The 22,400-nt window shown below is 44.5% G+C and overlaps 1 protein-coding gene across 1 annotated transcript; it reads right to left on the reverse strand.

Moving 5' to 3' along the window:
* Window positions 1-21,136: 21,136 nt before the first annotated feature.
* LOC127316057 (sphinganine C4-monooxygenase 1-like) lies at window positions 21,137-21,856 on the reverse strand. The gene has a single exon (XM_051346480.2). The coding sequence runs from the start codon at window positions 21,792-21,794 to the stop codon at window positions 21,312-21,314; it is 483 nt and encodes a 160-aa protein (XP_051202440.2). The 5' UTR covers window positions 21,795-21,856; the 3' UTR covers window positions 21,137-21,311.
* Between the last annotated feature and the right edge of the window lie 544 nt (window positions 21,857-22,400).

The following is a 22,400-nucleotide window of genomic DNA, read 5'->3' on the forward strand; positions in this document are numbered from 1 at the left end:
AGCCGTACCCCGACGACTACGAGATGATCCCGCTACCACCTAAATATCGGCTCCCTGACTTCTCCAAATTCAGTGGATCAGATGGTTCCAGCTCCATCGAGCACGTGGGCCGATATTTGGCGCAACTAGGACCGGCTTCAGTGTCAGATCAACTACGCGTGAGGCTCTTCTCACAGTCCCTCACGGGATTGGCTTTCGGATGGTACACCTCTTTGCCACCAGACTCTATCCGGACTTGGAAGCAGTTGGAAGAGCAGTTCCATATGCAGTACCATTCAGAGGTTTCCGAGTCTGGCATTGCCGATCTAGCACAACTACGTCAGAAGCGCGGAGAAACTGTGACAGAATACATCCAGCGCTTCAGGAACCTTAGGAACCGATGTTATTCGGTTCGTATAACTGAAAAAGAAGCAGTCGAGTTGGCAGTAGCAGGCCTCGCAACACAGCTCAAGGACATGGCCTCCCAAGCAGATTATCCCTCACTGGCGCACATGGTTCGGAAACTATCGGCATATGAACAGCGCCACCCGGACCTGTACCAAGACAAGTTCAAGCGTGCGATAGTCTGGTCGATGCGAGAGGAAGACGAAGTTCTGCGGGAGACCAAGAGGTAGCAGTGGCTGAATGGACTCGGGGAGGAACCCCGTATCATGCAAATGTGTAAAGACACCATGCCCGGCCAGGGATTTGATTTTGACGTGACCAAGACTGAGCAAATCTTCGACCTCCTGCTCAAGGAGAAACGATTGACGATTCCCGAAGGTCTCAAATTCCCCACGGTGCAAGAGCTGAACGGAAAGCCATCGCAAATGGCACAACTCGCTCTCCCATGCCACCAACGACTGCAGGGTATGGCGTCAGCACATCCAAGCGGCGATAGAAAAAGGGCGTCTAATTTTCAACCAGTACGCCATGAAGGTCGACACCCAGCCCTTCCCCGCCGTTAACATGGTAGAGTGCACTTACCCTGAAGGTTGCCAGCCAGGATCCTCGTTCAGCATCAACATGGTGGGACCTGGGAACCACTCTGGCAAAGATAGAGACGAGGGCAGCTGCTCTCATAGCAAGGACACAGAAGAGGCCGCTCCACGCGATCGGCTCCGTCATGATGGCAAGCGCTACGTCACGAGAGGAGAAGTGAAGAACATGAGATATCAAAGACCCCTCTCTGATCACCTCCTCAACAAGTATGTGAGTCAGTATGACCAACGCCGACGATCCAGCGATGATGATGAGAAAGATCGTCTGGCTAGAGAAGCCAGAAGACATCGTCGACACGATCGCGATGAGGAGGAGCACGAGCGCCGTGCCACGGAAAAATCAAGGGAGCAAGATGACAACGACAGGCACTGGGACTGCCCCTTCTTCAGACACTGCTGGGATTCAGGAATGAGCCGATTGCCCACAATCGGCAATTGCCCAGAATGCAACCAGAAAAAGAAGGAGGCAGCCAACGTGTCTGTGTTCAAGCGCCTAGGGCCTCTCCCGCCACAAAGCAAACGTGCTGAGTCCCCTCGGTGGGCAGATCTCGAGGAGTCCGAAGACGAGGGACAAGAAGAAGAAGAAGACAGGTACCACCGGCCAAGGTGGTGCCCTGATGGACTCAGCCGTTCACAAAAGCGCAGGGTTCAGCGATTGCGCGGCCTGGAGGAAGCCGAAAGGTTATACTTGCATACGTTAAGGAAGGCACGACCTGATCTGGCTGCGAAAGTTCAGCGAACCCTGGACGAAGAGGGTCGTCCACGGAAAATGGAGTGGCGCCCCAAGCAAAGGAAAGCCGATGATGAGACATCGGCTGGCACAAACATGGTGCTCGTCCTTCCGACGGAACTTAGTGCTCCACGATTCTACGATGCACTCAAGGTGGACGACAGCAGGCGCATCAAGTCAGAGGTTGGGCTGGTTTCATCCACCAGCCTGACCGAGTAGCAAGATTAAACCGATGAGCAAACGGGGCGAGGCTGATCTTTGTGATCGGCCCCAAAAAATTATGAAGGAGCATTACAGAACCTTCAGTCAACACTTCAATAGATATGGAGGCCGATTCCAGCGATCGGCCAAAATTATCCTCACCACATGTTCTGCTTGTGTTCGTCCTCGATCCTGTCAGGAGCCGACGTGCGAATTACAGAGCCGAATATCTGCCATTCCCTGACAGATTCGGCTCGGGGGGCACCTAAACACGATGAACATGGGGACAGGTGCAGGAGGACATGTGTACAGCGAAATATTGGGGCCGATAGGAGAAAATCGGCCAGTAAAATTTTTTTTATTTGGACAGCCGACGCAAGGGCCATTGACCCTAGTACGGTTACACAAGACCAAGACCTACTGGCTATATGCTCAAAGTTCACGTCGACATCGACGTTCAGTGGAAGAAAGCTGATCAACGATCTGTGCATCCTCGCCGGTATTCTCGCCTTGATTAAGGCTCGGGGGGCAGCTCGCCCTAAAATATCTTTAGAGAGCCGATTTTGTTGGAATCGGTTGGTTCTGCATTACAACGTGGAAACCAATGGTGATGCAGTTGGCTCGCTTTGGATGGGGCTCGGAGGGCGACTCGCCCGAGAGGTTTTTGGCTTTGGGGGCCGATTTTGTTGGAATCAGCTGGTTCTACGTTGCAACTGTTTTGAGGAATGATGCTTGGTTACAGAGTCATCAGTTTCAGCATCCAAGCTGATTCAGCAACAGCTCCGGGACTCTCTTGGGAACGTCCGCTCAAAATCAAAGGGAGCCGGTCTGCTGCGATCGGCTGCATCCAGTGCTATCGTCATCGGCAAGGCTAGTTAACTTGGAAGTTAACTTGGAAGGATGACTGAATTAGCTTGTCTCGCTGGTCATTAAGCATTGGTTAGCAACCGTCAAGGTCAGATGAGGAAAATCGGCTGAGTCGGCATAAAGAACATCGGCAAAATCAAAAGAAATTTTTCATTGATAATAAGATTTCTTACAAAGAGGAGCCGATTGTTCAGCAAAAGGGACAGATTGCTACTGCTAATCTTATGCTAGTAGGTCCCTATTCTAAGGACTGTTGCCGTCTTCGCCATCGCTGAGGTAGCTGCCCTCATTGCTGCTATCGACGAATCCCTCGGTGCTGCTACTGTGACCTTCAGCGGAGGCTTCTTCCTCGTCATCATCATCGTCCTCGTCTGACCAAGCCCAGCCCCGGATGCGTTTCGCCGGCGGTTCGTCGGAGGAGGTGTCGTCCTCCTGTTCCTTCTTCATGTCGGAGGAGATGTCTTCGTCTTCGACATCCTCTTCTTCTCTTTTGGTGGCGGATGTGAATTTACCCCGGAAGGGAGGGTCGTCGTCGCCGCTCTCCGCCTCCAGTGCTCCGTCAACCAGGTACCGGAGGTCATCTTCCCCATCGGTTAGGGGCATGGCCCCATCTGACCAGACGAGGTCCTCACCCTCCGGCACGAAGTCGAAGTCCCACTCCTGCTTGTCCCAATGTTTGGGAGCCCGACGGTTGTACGCCTCCATCTTGTCGTGCTCTGGGACCGACTCGCTTGAGGAAGAGGATTGGAGAGAGACGGAAGACGAGGAAGAAGACGACATGGCTGAGGGAGAAGAGGGTTTTTTGGTGCCGATGGACGGAACAGAGGAAGGGGATGAAGAGAGCTAATCAATCGGCACAGTTAAATAATGAGGAGCCTGGTGGAAATTTAGTGCCATTGCAGTTTTCGAGGAAATGATGCCAAGGTTATCAAACTTTGCAGAGAAGCTGGAAAGATAAGGCATCATGATGAGGAATACTGCGATAGGTCTGCTCTGCCACGACATGACCCTTCGAAGGAAAAACAGAGTGGTTTTGAAATTATCATTGCCAAAACCAGGGGGGCATGTGTTATCACCAGATTTTGGCCAAATCGGGAGGTGGGCCGTAAGGGAGACGGGCTTGGAAGATCACACGTGGAAGATCTCTGAAGCGGCCTTGCACGAAGAGTTTGGGCTAGATTGCCCGTGTATCTTTTATTATAGTAGATTACATCTTAGATTAGAAGATAGAGTTTTACCCGTGCGCGGTTAGGTGCACGCCTGAAATAGAAAGTCCCCTGGACTATAAATATGTATCTAGGGTTTATGGAATAAACAACAACCAACGTTCAACCAACCAATCAATCTCGGCGCATTGCCAACTCCTTCGTCTCGAGGGTTTCTATCGGTAAGCGACATGCTGCCTAGATCGCATCTTGCGATCTAGGCAGCACAAGCTCCACGTTGTTCATGCGTTGCTCGTACTGAAGCCTTGTTGATGGCGAGCAGCGTAGTTATCATAGATGTGTTAGGGTTAGCATAGTTCTTCGCGTAACATGCTATCGTGGTGCAACCCTTGCATGTCTAGCCGCCCTCACACCTATCTTAGGTGTGGGGGCGGCACCCCGCTTGATCGTTATTTAGTAGATCTGATCCGTTACGATTGCTCCTTGTTCTACAAGGATTAGTTTAATATCTGCAATAGTTAGGCCTTACAAAGGGGTGGAGGATCCAGCGGCACGTAGGGTGTCGTTCGCGGGCCCTAAACAGGATGTTCCGGGGATCAACCTCGTGTTGGTTTTTAGGCCTTGTTTAGGATCGGCTTACGATCACCGTGCGTGGCCGCGAGGCCCAACCGTGAGTAGGATGATCCGATTATGCGGTGAAAACCCTAAATCGTCGTAGATCTCATTAGCTTTATCTTGATCAAGCAGGACCACCATATATTCGTGCACCTCGTACGAATCATGGGTGGATCGGCTCCCTGAGCCGATTCACAGGATAACCTGAGAGCCGATCGAGGCTCGTATTTAATGTTTACATGTATGCCATGCAGGAAACTAAGCGAGGCATCTCCATCACCTTCCTGACCAGGTATAGGTTAGGTGGCACGCCCTTGCATCAGCATCGGACGTGTGACCAGAAGGCTTTGCGGGCCGTCGCTCGGAGGGACCTCAGCCAGCCGCAGCTCTAGGTTGTTCCCGGCTCTACGGTGTTGCCCGTCGCTGCCCGCCGGTGGGTTTCTGACGACAACAAAGCCGTTCAAGAAAGAAGAAGCAGGAGTTAGACCGGTTAGCGGAATTGGAACGTAAGGTGCAGCTGCTTGAGAAAAATCCCTGATCAGCAGCTATTTCTACAAGATCCTCAAGCTGATGCCGCCCCATCTCAGCGAATAAGCAGTGTGGGTTCCTCACATCTTGAAGGATGTGGAGCAAGCTACCCCATGGATTATGTCACGGAGAAGACAAATTGTGAGCTACATGTGCCAGTGAGGAACATGTCCATTAAGGTGGCGGTCAGCTATGTTTACCCAAATGAAGATGGAGCAATGCACCATCATATGCCCATTCCAGCTGGCTATGCTCGTTTCGGGGTGGATGATGTTGTGATGGGTTATGAAACAATGGAGCTTGATTTTCCTATATGTGACGATGAGAAGACAATTGGCGATGTCAAGCGCGGTTTCGCCCTACATCGTCTTTTCGCCAAGGCCACCGACTCCTCCTCGTAGCACTCCACATGAGCAGCAAAGTTCACATGAGCACCAAAGGCCATCGACTCCTCCTGCTAGCAGTCCACATGAGCAGCAAAGTCCACACCTAACTGAGAGGGACCCCAGCGCGAGTCCACCATCTCGATATCCTCCACGTAAAAAAGCGCCCGTTAAGCGGAACGGTTCGCCGGCTAGGAAGAGACCTAGAAAGGAGAAAACACAGCCGCCTATTGAGAAGTTACCTTGGGAAAGAACTATCGAGGAATGCACCATAATCTCTAAGTCTGAGGTGGAAGCCCATTTTGCTAAGAAAGTGCCAGAGATACCTTTTGAGAAGACACTAGATCCGGTGAAAGTTGTGCGTACCGTTGAGAATCTATATGACCCTGTACCATCGCCACCATATGACTATAGACGTTCTATTGAAAGGTCATATGACGAGATGGTGCTGGCGAAAAAAACCCGATCAATCGGTGGTCTAGGCTAAAAAAGGGAAACAAGTGCACCAGCTCGGAGAACAACCCGTTCAATCGGTCCCCCCTCTCCAGGTGTTTGACGAGAAGGCCGTTCAAAGTTCTTGACAAAACACAACCGATTACCCCATCGCTGAAGTAACATATAAATTTGCTCAAGGAAAATATTTGGTCGAGAATGTCAGGTCGTTACCAACAAGTATGCGTAATTTGCATATATGGTACACTAATGCCACAAAGAGAGGGTTCGAGGCTATCATGGTGCGAGTTAAGGATGAGCACTACTTCTAAGAATACTCTGCGAGCGTTGACTTCTGCGAACTTTTTTAGTTATACAATCTCCGGGCCCTCGACAAATCTATCATCAGTTGCTATTGTCTGTAAGTGATTTATTTATGTAATTTGAGAAGTATTTAGCTCAGCTCGTTCATTGTCTACAATTATCCTCAATTTAATCTTTTGTGCGCTATATTATGAAGATCGAAGAAGCTCGAATGCAAAAGGGATGAAATAACGGACATTGGGTTCATTGACCCGGATACAATGCATGAAAAAACCATAGAAGATCCCATGTATAAAAAGGATACACCAAAGACTTTGTTAAGGTTTTTGAAGCGACAGCGTGACAAAAATATAATACTTTGGCCTTACAACTTCAAGTGAGTGTTACTGTCTTCTAAAACATTCTATTTTTCTCACCAGATGTTAAAATTTTAACTGATGACTTATATATATGCCACTGCATATTTAAACGTGCGCAGGTTCCACTTTATTCTTATGTCATTAAAATGTATGATGGAGAAGTTGAAGTCTTTGACTCACTAACCAAAGAGCCTATACTATACAAGACGACTTTTGATATGCTCAAAAAGTAATTTTAATTCTTATCAGTTTTTTCGTTAATTTCCTGATATCAACAAATCGATAACTCTTTTATGCATTTTCTTTGTTGGGCAGCGTATGGCAAACGTTCATCCAGGAAGATCCGGCCCGTGGATGAAAACCGAAACTGATATAGCGTGCGAATAAAGTAAGTAGTACTACCTAGGTCCACACACTTTTATCATACTTGATTATTGTTTGATTGAATTATATTGTTGTACAGAAATATGCGAAACAACCACTGGGGACTAATCTATGTGGATACTACATTTGCGAGTACATTCACAAGATTGTCAGCGAGAGAATGAATAATCAAAAATAAAGAGGTACGTAAACAATATTCACAAATTTATTTTGCTACCATCAGTTGTGTTGAGTTTAAGTCATAATTATTTGATTGTCATTTGATATATATATATACACATAGCTCATGTATTCATTTGTATCTCATTCTTGTACAGTTGGCAAGAAAGCGGGACACGCTCTCAATCGAGCACCGCTTCAAAGCAATTGGCGAGGAATTGGCGGCATTTTTTTTTCCTTTGGGATGTCATAGCTAATTTCAAAGAGTACCACTATGCATGAAGATCTACATGTCCTATATAGTTTGCCTCGGAGAGTACCACTGTGCTACATGTAATATATAGTATGCCTCGGAGAGTACCACTATGCATGAAGATCGATCTTCATGCATGTACTACTTAATTTGCGATCTTATGCAATTAAATGTGTTATATATATGCACCAAGTTGATATGCATCACCTTGATCTTCATGTACTACCTAAACCCAAATGCGTTTCTAGCGCATCGACGCGATCCTCGTACGGCGAAATGGTCTGATACACCTAAACCCCTCCTAAACCCTAAACCCTGAATTCTCTGCCACGTCAGAGATTTATGCAATTTATTTGCCGCGTCCCCCACCTTTGGTACGGTTCGTGTTACAAACCAGTACCAAAGGTCTCCAGCCCTGCGGTCTCCTCCGTGCCCACGTGGAGGAACTTTTAATACCGGTTCGTAAGGAATCGATACCAAAGGGGGAGCTTTTGTCCCAATTCATTTGTATCGGTTACCAAACCGGTACGAAAGGCCCTCTAGAACCGGTACGAATGGCCGTTTTTCTACTAGTGTGGGAGGCTCTACCGAAGGAATGGGACTCTGACCCTAGCGTTGTCCTTTTAGCATCGTGTTGTGGAAGCTTTAGAAGGTTGTGATACGAACGGAGGTAACCTTGTTCATGGTGGACTATCGGAAATAAGTCGATGAGCCATACCTAGAAGGCCCACGACACAACGAAACTCGCCGAATCTGTTCGCTGGGAGTCACAAGCATCCATGTCATCGATCTGTAGTGAAGATGCCACCATGGGGACCTGCAGCTGAGGGGTGCAGAGGACGAGCGGTGGCTCCCACAGCGGAGGCGGGCTCGCGTGCATGGCGGATGGAGCGCAAACATGGCCACGCTCTGGTGGGTAGACTCCCTGTGATGGCGTGCTGGGTGGGAGCTTCATGTACAAGGTTGATGCATAACCTCAATCTCACATCAGCACCTAGATGTGAAGCCTGTCAATTTGACCATCGGTGAAAACGGCTAGCAATCAATCCATGTGGAACCGTAGGTTGGGGGTAATGAAGGGAGGAGGGATGGCGGCGCCATGGCCGCTGAGAGGAATAGGGTGTGTGGTGGATCGGACCGGTGGAATGGTTTTTCTACTGTTCAACATGAGCTGAGCCCTCAGCTCGCAGGTCTTTAGCCAAGCTTACATATTTTTTTTTGATAAAGGGCACTTTATTACTTAAGCAGGTTTTAGGTATTACACCCAGCCTCTATATAGCTAAGATACACATAGCCGTCCAAGTACGTTACACAACATAGATAAAATATCATGAATGGGAAAACAAATGGAGACCGCCAACCTAGTCCATATATAGAAGCTGCAATCCGACGACTATGCAGCCACCCATGTTGGGAAATAAATTCTTTGGCCAAGTTCTCCAACTGTGTAGACACCTGCGTAAAGAGGTCACAGTCCTCCAATCGTTGAAGCAACGATCATGAACAGAGCAAATCCGTACGTCAGTAAATAACTTGCATAAGAGAATAGTTTTTATCGTTAAAAACCTTGTCATTTCTATATAGCCAAAGCGACCATATAACAACATTCTCTCCGACTCTGATAGAATTTTTGAACCTAGAATACACCCCATTTAGCCAATTGCCAAAAATATTTGCAATGCTACGAGGAAGGTATAAGGTAGAACCTATCTGAATGATTGACCATATAGACCTAGCGAACCGGCACTAGAAGAAAAGGTGTATTAGTGTCTCCTCTTCTTGACAAAAAAACACATTTCATACAACCATGCCAGCTGCGTTTTGCAAGGTTAGATTTAGTAAGAATAACACCTCGATGAAGGTACCATGCAAAAACCTTGGTTTTCAGAGGTATCTTCATCTTCCAAATGGATTTATTATTGTACACCGGTTGAATGGGTTCAATTAAAGCTTTGTACATGAAATCTACCGAGAATACACCATTCTTGGTAAGCCCCCAACGGAATTCATCGACCCCATGTGTCAACTGGACTGAAGCTAACCTCTGTAGAAGTTCATTTCAAGAAGCTAACCGGGGGCCGATAAGATCGCACCTGAAATACATAGAGGACGGAGATGTTTCCATCGCCATCTTTAAGGTATCGCCCTTATATAGGTCTAACAATATTGTACAAGGCTGGATATTATTTGCGAAGAGTGGTTGTTCCCAACCATCTATCTTCCCAAAACTTATCTCTGACCCATCTCTAATGCAGAAAGAACCGTATTGGAAAAAATTCTTCTTAGTTGCCCTGATGCCAACCCAAAAATATGAATCTCCTAGTTTCTAAATAACCTGAGAGATCCTATTTGAGCCCACATACTTTTTCCGCAACAGTTGTTCCCATACGCCATCCTCAGTTAACAACCTGGCCAGCCATTTTCCTAGCAAGGCCTTGTTTTTAACCTCAAGATCATGAACACCAAGCCCACCTTGATCATTTGGAGGCAAACAACACTCCATTTAGTCAAGTATTTTTTTTCCTCACTATCTCCTTGCCAGAAGAATCTGGATCAAAAGTAATCCTATCTATGCAAGGCTCCTTTGGGCAACTGAAAAAGAGATCATATACAATACCATATTTGTGAGTACTGAATTTATGAGCACTAATCTTCCACCCAAGAATAATAATTTTATTTCCAGGTACTAAGACGCTTATGTAGCTAGTCTTTCCTCAGCCACTTTCCATTCATCTAAAGTGAGCCTCCGATGATGTATCGGGACGCCCAAATAGCTAATTGGAAAACTGACAAGCCCACATCCGAAAAGTTCGGCATATAGGTTGGCCTCACCAAAACAGAACAATTCACTTTTATGGAAATTAATCTTAAGACCGGACAATTGCTCGAAAGCTGATAGTATTAACTTCAGGTTTCTTGCCTTTTCCAAGTCATGATCATAAATAGAATTGTGTCATTGGTATATTGAAGAATAGACTCCCCCATGTTACGTCCAAAATGTATCTACTTTCTCAAACACTTTTGCTGTTGTTTGCCCTCTATCTTGTGAGTTTTGAATGCAACTAACACAGACTGACGCTGTTTTCAGCAGAATTGCTCTTGTGTCTCATTTTTGTGCAGAAATTGAACTTTCAGAAAATTCCTGGAAAATATCGCAAAATCCATATTCCACCCGAAGACTCACGGAGCCAGAAGACGAGACGCAGGGGGGCCACGAGGGGCCCACACCAGCCCTAGGCGTGGGCCAGGCTTGCCACGCCCAGGGGTGGTCTGGCCGCCTCGGCCACCCCCTCGACCTCTCCTTCGCACTATAAGAAGCCCCTGACCTAAAAATACCAGGGGTTCAACGTTTTTCCATAAAGAGTTCCGCTGCTCCGCCGCCACCAGAAACCCCAATCCGGGACCAGAAACTCCGTGCTGGCACCCTGCCGGGACGGGGAATTGGAGGAGATCACCGCCATCGCCATCATCGACGCCTCTCCATCATCCATTCATGATTCCCCCATCCATGTGTGAGTAATTCCCCGTTGTAGGCTGTAAGGGATGGTAGGGATTGGATGAGATTGGTCATGTAATAGCTATAAGATTGTTATGGGCATAGTTCCTAGTATCCATTGTTAGTATTTTTGACATTGTTGCAACTTGCTATGCTTAATGCTTGTCACTTTGGGCCTGAGTGACATGATCTCATATCTGAACATGTTATTGATTCATGAGGATAATTATTGTTTTTGATCATGTCTGCAAGTTGTATACGCATATAGTTGTCCAGAACCCGAGGCTCCAAAGTGACAGAAATTGGGATAACCGGAGGGGATGGCTATGATATGAGGATCACGTGTGTTCACGGAGTGTTAATGCTTTGCTCTGGTACTATAATAAAAGGAGTACCTTAATTACCAGTAGTTTCACTAGAGGCCCCGCTGCAACGGGCAGGTAGGACAAAAGATATCGTGCAAATTTCTCATTGCAAGCATGCACAACTAAATATGAACACACGCCTATGGTTATATTATACTAGGATGCTTGTATCATTATTACTTGTAATGCCTATGTCTTGCTATTATATGGACTATCTCATTCATGCAACGCCCGTTCATCCATCAATGTGCCTACAGTATTTTAATCCTGCTGTCTACTACAATCATCGCTAGTGCTGTTTTTATTTTATTACCGCTATTACTTCACTACTCCCACTGCCATAAAATTGTTGCTACTGATAAACTATTGCAAGCAAGTCTATTTTTCAGGTGCAGGTGAATTGACAACCCACCTATTAAATCTTATAAATGTTCTTTGGCTCCCATTGTGTCGAATCAATAAATTTGGGTTTTACTTCTCTCGAAGACTGCTGCGATCCCCTATACTTGTGGGTCATCAAGACTATTTTCTTGCGCCTTTGCCAGGGAAGGATGATCACTAACAGAGCAAGAGCTTGACACGTACATAGAGGACCAGGGGCGACATGTACAGGATGATGGAGGGGAGGCTGAAGATAACTTCGTCCAGCCCTCCAACAATGATGGGTTCCCATATCAGCAACCTGACTATGACTATGGGCCTCCTACTTCTTCTTCCTCACGAGGGCCAGTGTACGATCAAGCTAGGGATGACCCACCATCATGGAGCCACTACTCACGTTGGGGTTGATCTCCACTTAGGACAAAATCCTAAGCTTGGGGGGGGGGGGGGAAGGTATACCCAGATTCAATCATCTGCATATCATATTCCGTCGGAACTATGTATATCCATGTTTCACTTTCTTTTTGTTCTTGTTAGTTTATTCTGTAATTTCTCTTTTATTGAATCTTGGAAGTTGTTAATACTGTGATAACCTCTCCATAGCCTATTAATTTTGTTTTTATACCAAGGATAGCCCCTAATAGGAAGAAGGTAAGAATTGGGGAAGATGCTGCCAAAAACAGATTCTATGCTGTCACCATAAAAATTCGTATAAATAGGCAGAATGGAATTTTGAGATGCCAATTTCCCCAGGTTGTTATATAACTTTCGTTAGTTGGGAACTTTTCGATATGATGTACAGAACATTTTCAAACAATCGATCTTTTCTTGCTGTTTTGGGTTGGCAGATTTCTGCCACTAGTTGCATTTCGTGTTTATGTTAGTTTTCTTTCTTTTTATTGTTCTTGTTTTTTTTTCTACTTTCCAAAACATAAAAAGACCAAAAATATTTATGTTGTTTCTCTTCATTTGCTTCTTTAGTTTGCTTCATTTTCCCTTTATGGTTTGCTATTCGAAAATCCAATTTTTTTTGCTTTGAGTGTTGATTAAAAATCGAAAACCCAAAAATATTTATTGTTCTTCTATGGTTTTGTAAAGTTGTTGCAGGGTTCAACGGTCTTCCGTGACTTTATTAGAGCTTGGGTATCATTTCATATTATTCAATCCACACAAGTGAAGAGCAATAATGACGGTCACGGCAATTCGAGTTGTGGTGAGAGGCTGGTATGAACTCTATTTGCTTTCATTTTTGTACATATACTCATTTATGTGGACATGCTTAGTTTGTTTATGTAAGGTGTATGCTAATTAATTATGCTCATTAGTTTATGCTCTCTCATGATTAGTTTCAATTTACTAATATTAGGTAACATGTCATATAGATGTTTGCTTGCATTGCTCTATTCATATAACGGTATGACATTGTGGTATCCTCCTCTGAATGCTTCATTTGAATTGACTTGGCACATGCTCAACCATGCATAAGACTAAAATAAAATTCATTTAAGCCTCAATGATTTATCTTGCCTCAGAGTTCTTGTATTACTTTTATGCTTCCGTTAATTTTATCCGTCACAAGTATGATTATGACAGTTACTGCTTTCTTGATTGTCGCTTCCCAATCTATTGCTAGCCTTCACTTGTACTGAGTATGATCTCTACTCATGCATCCAACCAGTAAAAACCAAAGTGCCAATTATGTCCACCATACATACCTATATGTGGTATTTCGTTGCCACTCCAAAGTGAATTGCTTGTGCACTACCTTTAAACCTTCAAAATTACCACATGTTTTGTGTTTTGTTTTAACTCATGAGGAAGTATTAAGTGCTTTATTGTCCTTTCATGACTTCATACCATGACTAGCATGCATAATGTGTTGGTCCATAATATTGCAAAAAGAGCAAGGTGTTGGGTGCCCATCCCAAATAAAATATAAAATGAACAAATAAACAAACACTTCTCCGCACATTATGTACTGGAGAGATCCTAAATAATGGGGTGCATTGGAGAACTACATGGAAGCCGCTCTTGAGGTCACTATATGAAGGGTTGATAAATCATTTAATGCCAGTCATTGATATAGACATGCATACCTCTCAAAAAATATTTTTCCAACACTCCTATTGCATTTGAAATGAAAAGCTCTAGCACATGAGCAATCTTACTTCCCTCTGCGCAGGGCCAATATTTTACTTATTTGTTGAGTCACCATCCGTTCTCCGAGCACTTTCTCGAAAGCATAGCTGTCATTCTTAGTTTAATTTGTTTGTCTCAGAATAAGATTAATTGTGGTATAACTGTGATAATTGAGTCTTTTGATATTTTTACTTCTAGTCTTCTCTTGAACTTCAGAGGTGCCCCGAAATTTATGTTTTGCTCCACAAATAGGGCAAGCGAGATATCACTTTATCATATCATATTATGAACATTGCAATCATGCAGATACTTATGTTTCATGTTTCTTATTATTGTGTTGGTATCTTTTCATAGCTTGCATAACTATTGAGTATTCTTAGTTGCATGCTTCTTATTATGAATTGTCTAAGCGTTTGATCATGTAATGAGAATATATACATCATATGAAGCAAATAGGTTCGTGAAAGTTTCTTTTATCGCACTCAGTTGTCATTGAATTGCTTGAGGACAAGCAATAAGCTAAGCTTGGGGGAGTTGATACGTTTAAAACGTATCTAATTTCCCAAACACTTTTGTTGTTGTTTGCCCTCTATCTTGTGAGTTTTGAATGCAACTAACACGGACTGACGCTGTTTTCAGTAGAGTTGCTCTGGTGTCTCATTTTTGTGCAGAAATCCAACTTTCAGGAAAATTCCCGGTCAATATCGCAAAATCCATATTTCACCCGAAGACTCACAAAGCCAGAAGAAGAGATGGAGGGGGCCATGAGGGGCCCACACCATCCCTAGATGCGGGCCAGGCTTGGCCACGCCCAGGGGTGGTATGGCCGCCTCGGCCACGGGCCACCCCCTCGACCTCTCCTTCGCATTATAAGAAGCCCCTGACCTGAAAATACCGGGGTTTCGATGTTTCCCAGAAAGAGTTCCACTGCTCCAACGCCACCAGAAACCCCAATCTGGGACCAGAAACTCCATTCTGGTACCCTGCCGGGATAGGGAATTGGAGGAGATCATCGCCATCGCCATCACTGATGCCTCTCCATTATAAATCCATGATTCCCCCATTCACCCCGCTGTAGGCTGTAGGGGATGGTAGGGATTGGATGAGATTGGTCATGCAATAGCTATAAGATTGTTATGGGCATAGTGCCTAGTATTCGTTGTTAGTATTTTTTATATTGTTGCAACTTGCTATGCTTAATGCTTATCACTTTGAGCCCGAGTGCCATGATCTCAGATCTGAACATGTTATTGATTCATGAGGATAATTATTGTTTTTGATCGTATCTGCAAGTTGTATACACATATTTTTGTCCGGAACCCGAGGCCCCAAAGTGACAGAAATTGGGATAACCAGAGGGGATGACTATGATGTGAGGATCACGTGTGTTCATGGAGTGTTAATGATTTGCTCCGGTACTCTATTAAAAGGAGTACCTTAATTAGCAGTAGTTTTCCTTGAGGCCATGCTGCAACGGGCCAGTAGGACAAAAGATGTCGTGCAAGTTTCTCATTGCAAGCATGCACGACTAAATAGGAACACACATTATTATTTGCAATGTCTATGTCTTTCTATTATATGGACTATCTCATTTATGTAGCGCCCTTTCATCCATCTCTGTATCTACAGTATTTTAATCCTGTTGTCTACTACAATCATCGCTACTAATGTTTTTATTTTATTACTGTTGTTACTTCACTATTCTCACTGCCATAAAATTGTTACTACTGATAAACTGTTGCGAGCAAGTCTATTTTCAGGTGCAGGTGAATTGACAACTCATATGTTAAAGCTTATAAATATTCTTTGGCTCCCCTTGTGTCGAATCAATAAATTTGGGTTTTACTTCCCTCGAAGACTGTTGCAATCCCCAATACTTGTGGGTCATCATCCCATCAACCAAATGGGGAACTACTCCTTCACTCTGACCATCGACTTTAGCACACTCAATTAAAATAGTCGGCATATCCGCCAGAATGTTAAATAACATTGGAGATAGGGGATCACCCTGCCTCAACCGTACCCTTTCTTTGTTTGAAAGTATCTACCAACTTCATCATTGAATTGAATAGAGACACTTCCACCATAAACAAAGTTGTTAATTAAAGAGCGCCACTCCTTAGAAATCCTTTCATTCTGAGAGTTTTTTGAAAGAAAGACCATTTGACTTTATCATAGGCTTTTTCAAAGTAGATTTTGACGATCACCCCATTCAACTTTTTGGGATGCATCTCATGAATTGTTTCATGTAACGTAACGACTCCATCTAGGATATATCGACTTTCATGAAAGAAGTCGAGTAGAGCACACCACATGATCAGCCGCCGAGTTCAGTCTAATAGTAGCTACCTTGGTGAAAATCTTAAAGCAAACATTAAGAAGACATATTGGTCTGAATTGTTGAATCCATTCCGCATCATTGACCTTTGGAAGTAAGATAATCTCTCCAAAGTTGATATGGAACAGATAAATTTGCCCAACATGAAGCTTGACGAACAACTCCACTAAATCTTCTTTAATTATGTCCCAAAATGACTCAAAGAACTCTGCCGGAAAACCATCTGGACATGACACCTTATTGTGTTCCATCTGAAAAAGAGGCTTACTTATCTCCTCGTTAGAATACGGGGAGGTAATGGTAGTGTTTTCCCCCAAGCACACATCTGATTCTTCCGGGGCGCCAAACATACCTTTGTAATAGGATGTAATATACGACTTGAGTTGTGTGGGGTTCGTAGCATAGAAAACAAAAAATTCTACTGCAAGAACGAATAAAACCAAGTTCCAATCTATGGAAACCAAAATCTAATCTATGAGATAGGTGCAACGAGATAGATGAGAAACTAACCCTCGAAGATCCAAAAACTTAACAAGATCCGATCTCGTGGTTAATGAAGAGGTTCCTTTCAGTGTTGCGATCCGGCAGCACTTCCGTACTCGGTCACAAGTAGGGAGTCGATGTAGACATTCCTCTCCCTGTTCCAGCGGGCAGCGGAGGTAGTAGATCCCCTCGGAATCCCAACAGCACGACGGCGTGGTGGTGATGGTGGAGGAGAAGCAAAGTGGTCGGCCCCCTCTCACCTCTAGTTATAGAGGGGAGGGTCGGCTAGGGTTGCCCCCTTTGGCCCCAACCCATCTAGGGCTGGCGCAAGGAGAGAGGGAGAACTTGCCCCCAAGTCCCCCTAGATTTTAAGGTTTTCACCCTTATCCAAAGGGGGTTTGGCCGCCTGGGCCTTGGATAAGGTGTGACTGGCCCATTAGGGCTGGGCTGCACCCCATCGGCTCATGTGGCCCCTCCCGGAGTCGTGGGCCCACTAGTGGCCACTCAAGAACCTTCTAGAAACACTCTGGTTATCCACCAAAATATTCCCGAACTATTCTGAACCCCGGAAAATAACTTTCCTTATATGAATCTTATTATCTAGGCCATTTCGGACCTCCTCGTGATATCCTGGATTCCATATCTACTTAAACAACATCGAACCTTAAGTGTGTCACCCTACAGTTCGTGAACTACACTACTAGGAAAAGGCTTATTGTCGGCGCACCAAAAAGGGCTATTGCCGGCGCATTAGAGCCCGCCGGTGGGAACAGGCAGGTGGTAATAGCTTATTGTCGGCGCACCAACCGGTGCGCCGACTGTAACTTGCGTTATTCCCGGTGAACCTGTCTAGTGCGCCAGCGGTAAGTTATACAAGCAAACAAAAAAAAATCAAATCTAGATCTACATCTAGCTAGGGTTCATCTATCTCGGGTTCGTCCTCGAAAATGGTGGTCATGCGCCGCATTGTTGTCGTTGCCGCGCTGGTGTAGGTGTAGTAGTAGGAGGAGGAGGAGGATGAGAATGAGGGCCGTAGGTGGTGGTTTAGGAGGAGGAGGAGGAGGATGAGGCCGGAGGTGGTGGTTTAGGAGGAGGAGGAGGAGAAGATGGCAGGAGGTGGAGGTGGAGGAGGAGAAGGAGAATGAGAAGGCCGGAGGTGGAGGGGGTTACCGGAGGAGGAGGAGGAGGAGAAGGCCAGAGGTGGAGGAGGTTACCGGAGTAGGAGGAGGAGGTCACCGGAGTAGGAGGAGGAGGAGGTCGTCAGTGATGAGAAGAGGAGGAGGGAAAGAGGAGAAGAGGGAGAAGTGAGGAAGGAAAAGAGGGAGGAGGGCCGGCTCGAATATAAAGTCTAGGTTACCGCCGGCGCACCTAATACACGGTGCGCCCGGGGTAATTTTTTTACCAAAATCTAAAAGCTGAAAAAGTCATGTTTCTGTTTTGAATTTGACGAATCCATTTTTTGTCCAAACGACCGTAGGTGGTTGAATTCGGAGAGGAAATTTCGCGTAGATCGATTTTGATATAAAAAAAAGTTTTTCATCGGAGGTCGTATGAAACCAGAAATCCCGTTTGACCGAAAGATGACGCCATTTTGCATAATATATCGAAATTAATTTTTTCAAATTTTCATTAAAGCTAGATTACATAATACATGGGCAGTTCAAAGGATTTTATTTTTTTTGAATTTTCTATCATTTTCTTTTATTTTTTTCAAAATTGAAAAGGCGGTCCACGGGGGGCGGGGGGGGGGGGGTGGGGAGGGAAAATCATGGCACCCCTTACCGCCGGCGCACCATCATGCTGCAGTGCCGGTGGTAAGCAACTTACCACCGGCGCACCAACATGGTGGTGCGCCGGCGGTAAGGGGTTCGATTTTTTTGATCTGCTCTAGTCCTCTTCGAACTTTTTCGCCGGTGCATGTTTTTTGCTTGTGCGCCAGTAGTAAGACACCATCGCCGGCGCGACGACATATAGGTGCGCTGACACTATTTGCCACTGGCGCATGGATTTGCTGGTGTGCCGGTAGTGCTATTTCCATCTATAGGCCTTTTCCTAGTAGTGCTATGCACACCTCTCCGATCAATAACCAATAGCGGGACCTATAGATCCATAATGGCTCCCACATATTCAACGATGACTTCGTGATCGAAAGAACCATTAACATACGATACCGATTCCTTTTGTCGCGCGATACTTTACTTATCCGAGGTTCGATCATTGGTATCTCCGTACCTAGTTCAACCTCGTTACCGATAAGTACTCTTTACTCGTACTGTGATATGACATCCCTTGTGACCTAGTCACATGCTTGCAAGCTAACTGGATGATATTCCACCGAGAGGGCACAGAGTATACCTATCCGTCATTTGGATGGATAAATCCCACTCTTGATCCATGCACTTCAACTCATATTTTTAGTATACCCAATGCCATCTTTATAACCACCCAGTTACGAAGTGGTCTTTGATGTCATCAAAGCATCCCCCGGTGTTACTGATTAATATGATCTCATGGTCAAAGGATTAGGTTACTATGTATTTGAAAGCTTATAGCAAAACGAACTTAATGACTTGATCTTATGCTATGCTTACTATGGGTGTGTGTCAATCACATCATTCTCCTAATGATATGATCCTGTTATTTATAACATCCAATGTTCATGGTCACGCAACCATGATTATCTATCAATCAACAAGCTAGTTTAACAAGAGGCTTACAAGGAACCCTGTTATGTTTACAAAACACACAAGTATTAATGTTTCCTCTTAATACAATTATAGCATGAGATGCAAATATTTATCATTAACACAAAGATATAATAATAACCACTTTATTTTTGCCTCTTAGGCATAACTCCAACAAGTTGCTCATGACCTTCGATCATGTCCTCTTCCTGATGAAGATAATGAATGAGTTTCTTCATGTGCATACCATTAGCGACACTATGTAAGTATCTCGTATTCGAATCTCCTTCCAAAAGGAATCGAGGATTTGATCTTTGGTACCATTGAGTTCCTCCTCGCGTAGTAAGCTAGCTAACTTTGCACTCTATTGACTTTTAAATTTAATTTCTTACGTTGTCAGCGGTCCTACTTCAGTGAATGCCTCTAAATCATCATGTTTAAGCACCCAGTCATGTGTCTCGCTGACCCACCAAGGAATCTCCGCATAGAGCGAAGTTTATTATTCCATCTTTGGATGGGGACTGACCGACAATAGGTTTCTCCCATACATTCTCAACCATATCCGAGAATCCATCCCTCTTTAGCCAACCTAGTTCAAATTTAAACTGGCGTCTACGCGGTGGAGATGGATTTCCGTTGGTCAATAGTAAGGGAGCGTGATCCGATAGAGTCTCTAAATGAGGTAGAGCCCGTACCGAGAACATAGGGTATTTCAGCTCCCATTCTAAACCCATGAGTACGCGTTCTAGATTCTCTTAGGTCGGCTCCGGAAGACTATTTTGCCAAGTAAATTGTCTCCTAACCATTAAAATCTCCCTTAAATCCAAACTATCGATGATATCATTGAATAGAAGCTTACATATTTAGTTAATTACAGGTATACCGTACCGTGCCAGATAGTACTCCATAGTATAGAGTATTTGTAAGAGGAAGTTCAATAGTATAGCTGTGTGGCTATAGGAAAATATCATGTCATCTGTATCCAAACTATAGCCAACATGTGTAATGGTTAGCTAGGAAGATGTACTACTTTATCAATATATAATCCACACAGTGGCGGGGACGTTCTGAAAGTTTGATAGGGAAAAATCATAGGCATACATTAATATTTAACTTGAGCCATGGGTAGTTTGGGAGAGGGGGAGCGCAGATGCCCCCTCCCCAATATTTGTATTGTGTAAGTTATGTTTTCAATTTTTAAAAGATTTTAATCAAGATTTGATCGCATCACTTAAGGTAAAAGCTATTTATTCGAATTGGTATATTATTTACAACCCGCAATGTAATAGAAACATCTTTAAATAGAAGTAGAACCTATACCAAAAGTAAAATTTTAATTCCATCCAAAAGTCCTAGGCAGTAGAAAAGCTATAGCATCTTTTCAAAATATTTCTTGATTTCGGCGCGATCAAGACTTTTTGAATATATATTGCTTTATGTACCATGCTCATACGAAATATACCTATCTATTTTGATGTTTTTAATGTTATTATTCATCATACTTGATAAGTTTTATTATAGTGATTGGGACTAACATATTAATAGTTGTAAAAGTGCATAAGTTTTTTAATTACACTTTAATATGTAAGGATTGCATGGATATTAGACTAATCACGAAGTAGCCTCTCATTGTGTTGAAATTCGAAGTTTCTCAAAATTTATCCCGCATGGACCAGTTTTGCGAGATTGCCAAAAGGCTTTGGAAAGATGATATCAAATAAAATAAATCAAGACATGAGAGTTGTGTGCCTTTTCTAAAGCTTTCGTTTGTCTATTTAAACATCTAAATCTGAGTTTTTATGGAACCAAAAAGTGTAATTTACTTAACAGAAAATAATGAACATTGTATACACATAAGAACATAAGTGAATTAATATATGTAGTTTTTATCCAAAAAATTAAGATAGAGAAGCTGCCCCATCTTGCCCTAAGGGGAGCTCCGCCCCCGGATCTACGTTTCCTTCTCTTGAATGAGATGTCACTTACTTTCTCTCTCATATTCTCTTTCGCCCAACTAATATAATTTTCAAATCATTGTAGCTGGTCAATCGGACTTGCCGTGTGCCGCAACCCTATGTTTAACTGGACGCGCATCCAGACCACCTCCCTTGCGTTCCTCGAGCGTGTAAGACATGTAGGTCCCGAAGAGCTTGTCCCAGTGGACGAAGAAGGGCTGCGAGAAGTTGTACTTTTGGCCGTAGAGCTGGTGGTGGATGCCGTGGAAGGCGGTGTTGTTGGCGAGGACAAGGTGCAGTGGGAGCCACATGCTGCAGTGGTCGTCGACGGTCTTGAGGTTGGCGAGCGAGAAGAAGAAGATGGCCGTCCGGGGCGTCATCCCGGAGACGAGGAAGCCGAGGGTGGCGCTGGCCGTGTCCATGAAGAAGCCCTCCAGCGGGTTGCTGTAGAGCGCCCCGAAGGCGTAGGGGACCACGATGGTGTGGTGCTGGGAGTGGATGTGCTTGTAGAGAAACTTGTTTGTGTGCATGTACCTGTGCACGAAGTACTGGTATGTGTCCATGACCACCATGGCCACGATGAACTGCAGCGCTACCACTGGCAACGCAGGCTGCTTCCTCGCGGGGCCATTGTCGAGCTGCGTGTAACATCAAAGTAATTTGAAATGGTTGAGTACTACACAAGTAATTAGGATGTCGTCCGAGACCCCAAGCGCCATCGCACGAATATATGCCACTAGGCACGAATATACTCAGGATGGATCGATCAATGGGAAGGAGGGATTCTATGGATATACAACGGCTGCTTTTTCCACGGCAATTTATAGAGGAGATCAGGCCAATGGGACGCGGTAGGTCTATGACCTCCCGGGAGGAAAAAAGAAACTTATTCACCGACGAGATTTCAAATTTCAAGGAAGGAGGCTTAGCCCACGCTCAACTTGCACCAGGTAAAACGGGAAAGGGAAACTTACAAAGCACGTGCGCAGAGCGCACGTTGACATGTTTTGACCTTTTCTTTTTCACATCTCCTAATTATATTATATTTCGATTCGATTTTTTTGCAACTCACTCAAAAGTAACAGATAGAAGGGGGAAAATAGTTCGAAATTTTTTTGTGCATTTCAAATTTCAAATTATTTAAAATTCAAAAAAAAATCCTGATATATATATACATA

This window comes from Lolium perenne, chromosome 7 (assembly GCF_019359855.2).
Source record: "Lolium perenne isolate Kyuss_39 chromosome 7, Kyuss_2.0, whole genome shotgun sequence".
NCBI lineage: Eukaryota > Viridiplantae > Streptophyta > Magnoliopsida > Poales > Poaceae > Lolium > Lolium perenne.

Bases quoted from the DNA above. Each gene is read 5' to 3' on its own strand.
- LOC127316057 (XM_051346480.2), bottom strand. From the start codon at position 21,794: ATGGTGGTCATGGACACATACCAGTACTTCGTGCACAGGTACATGCAC.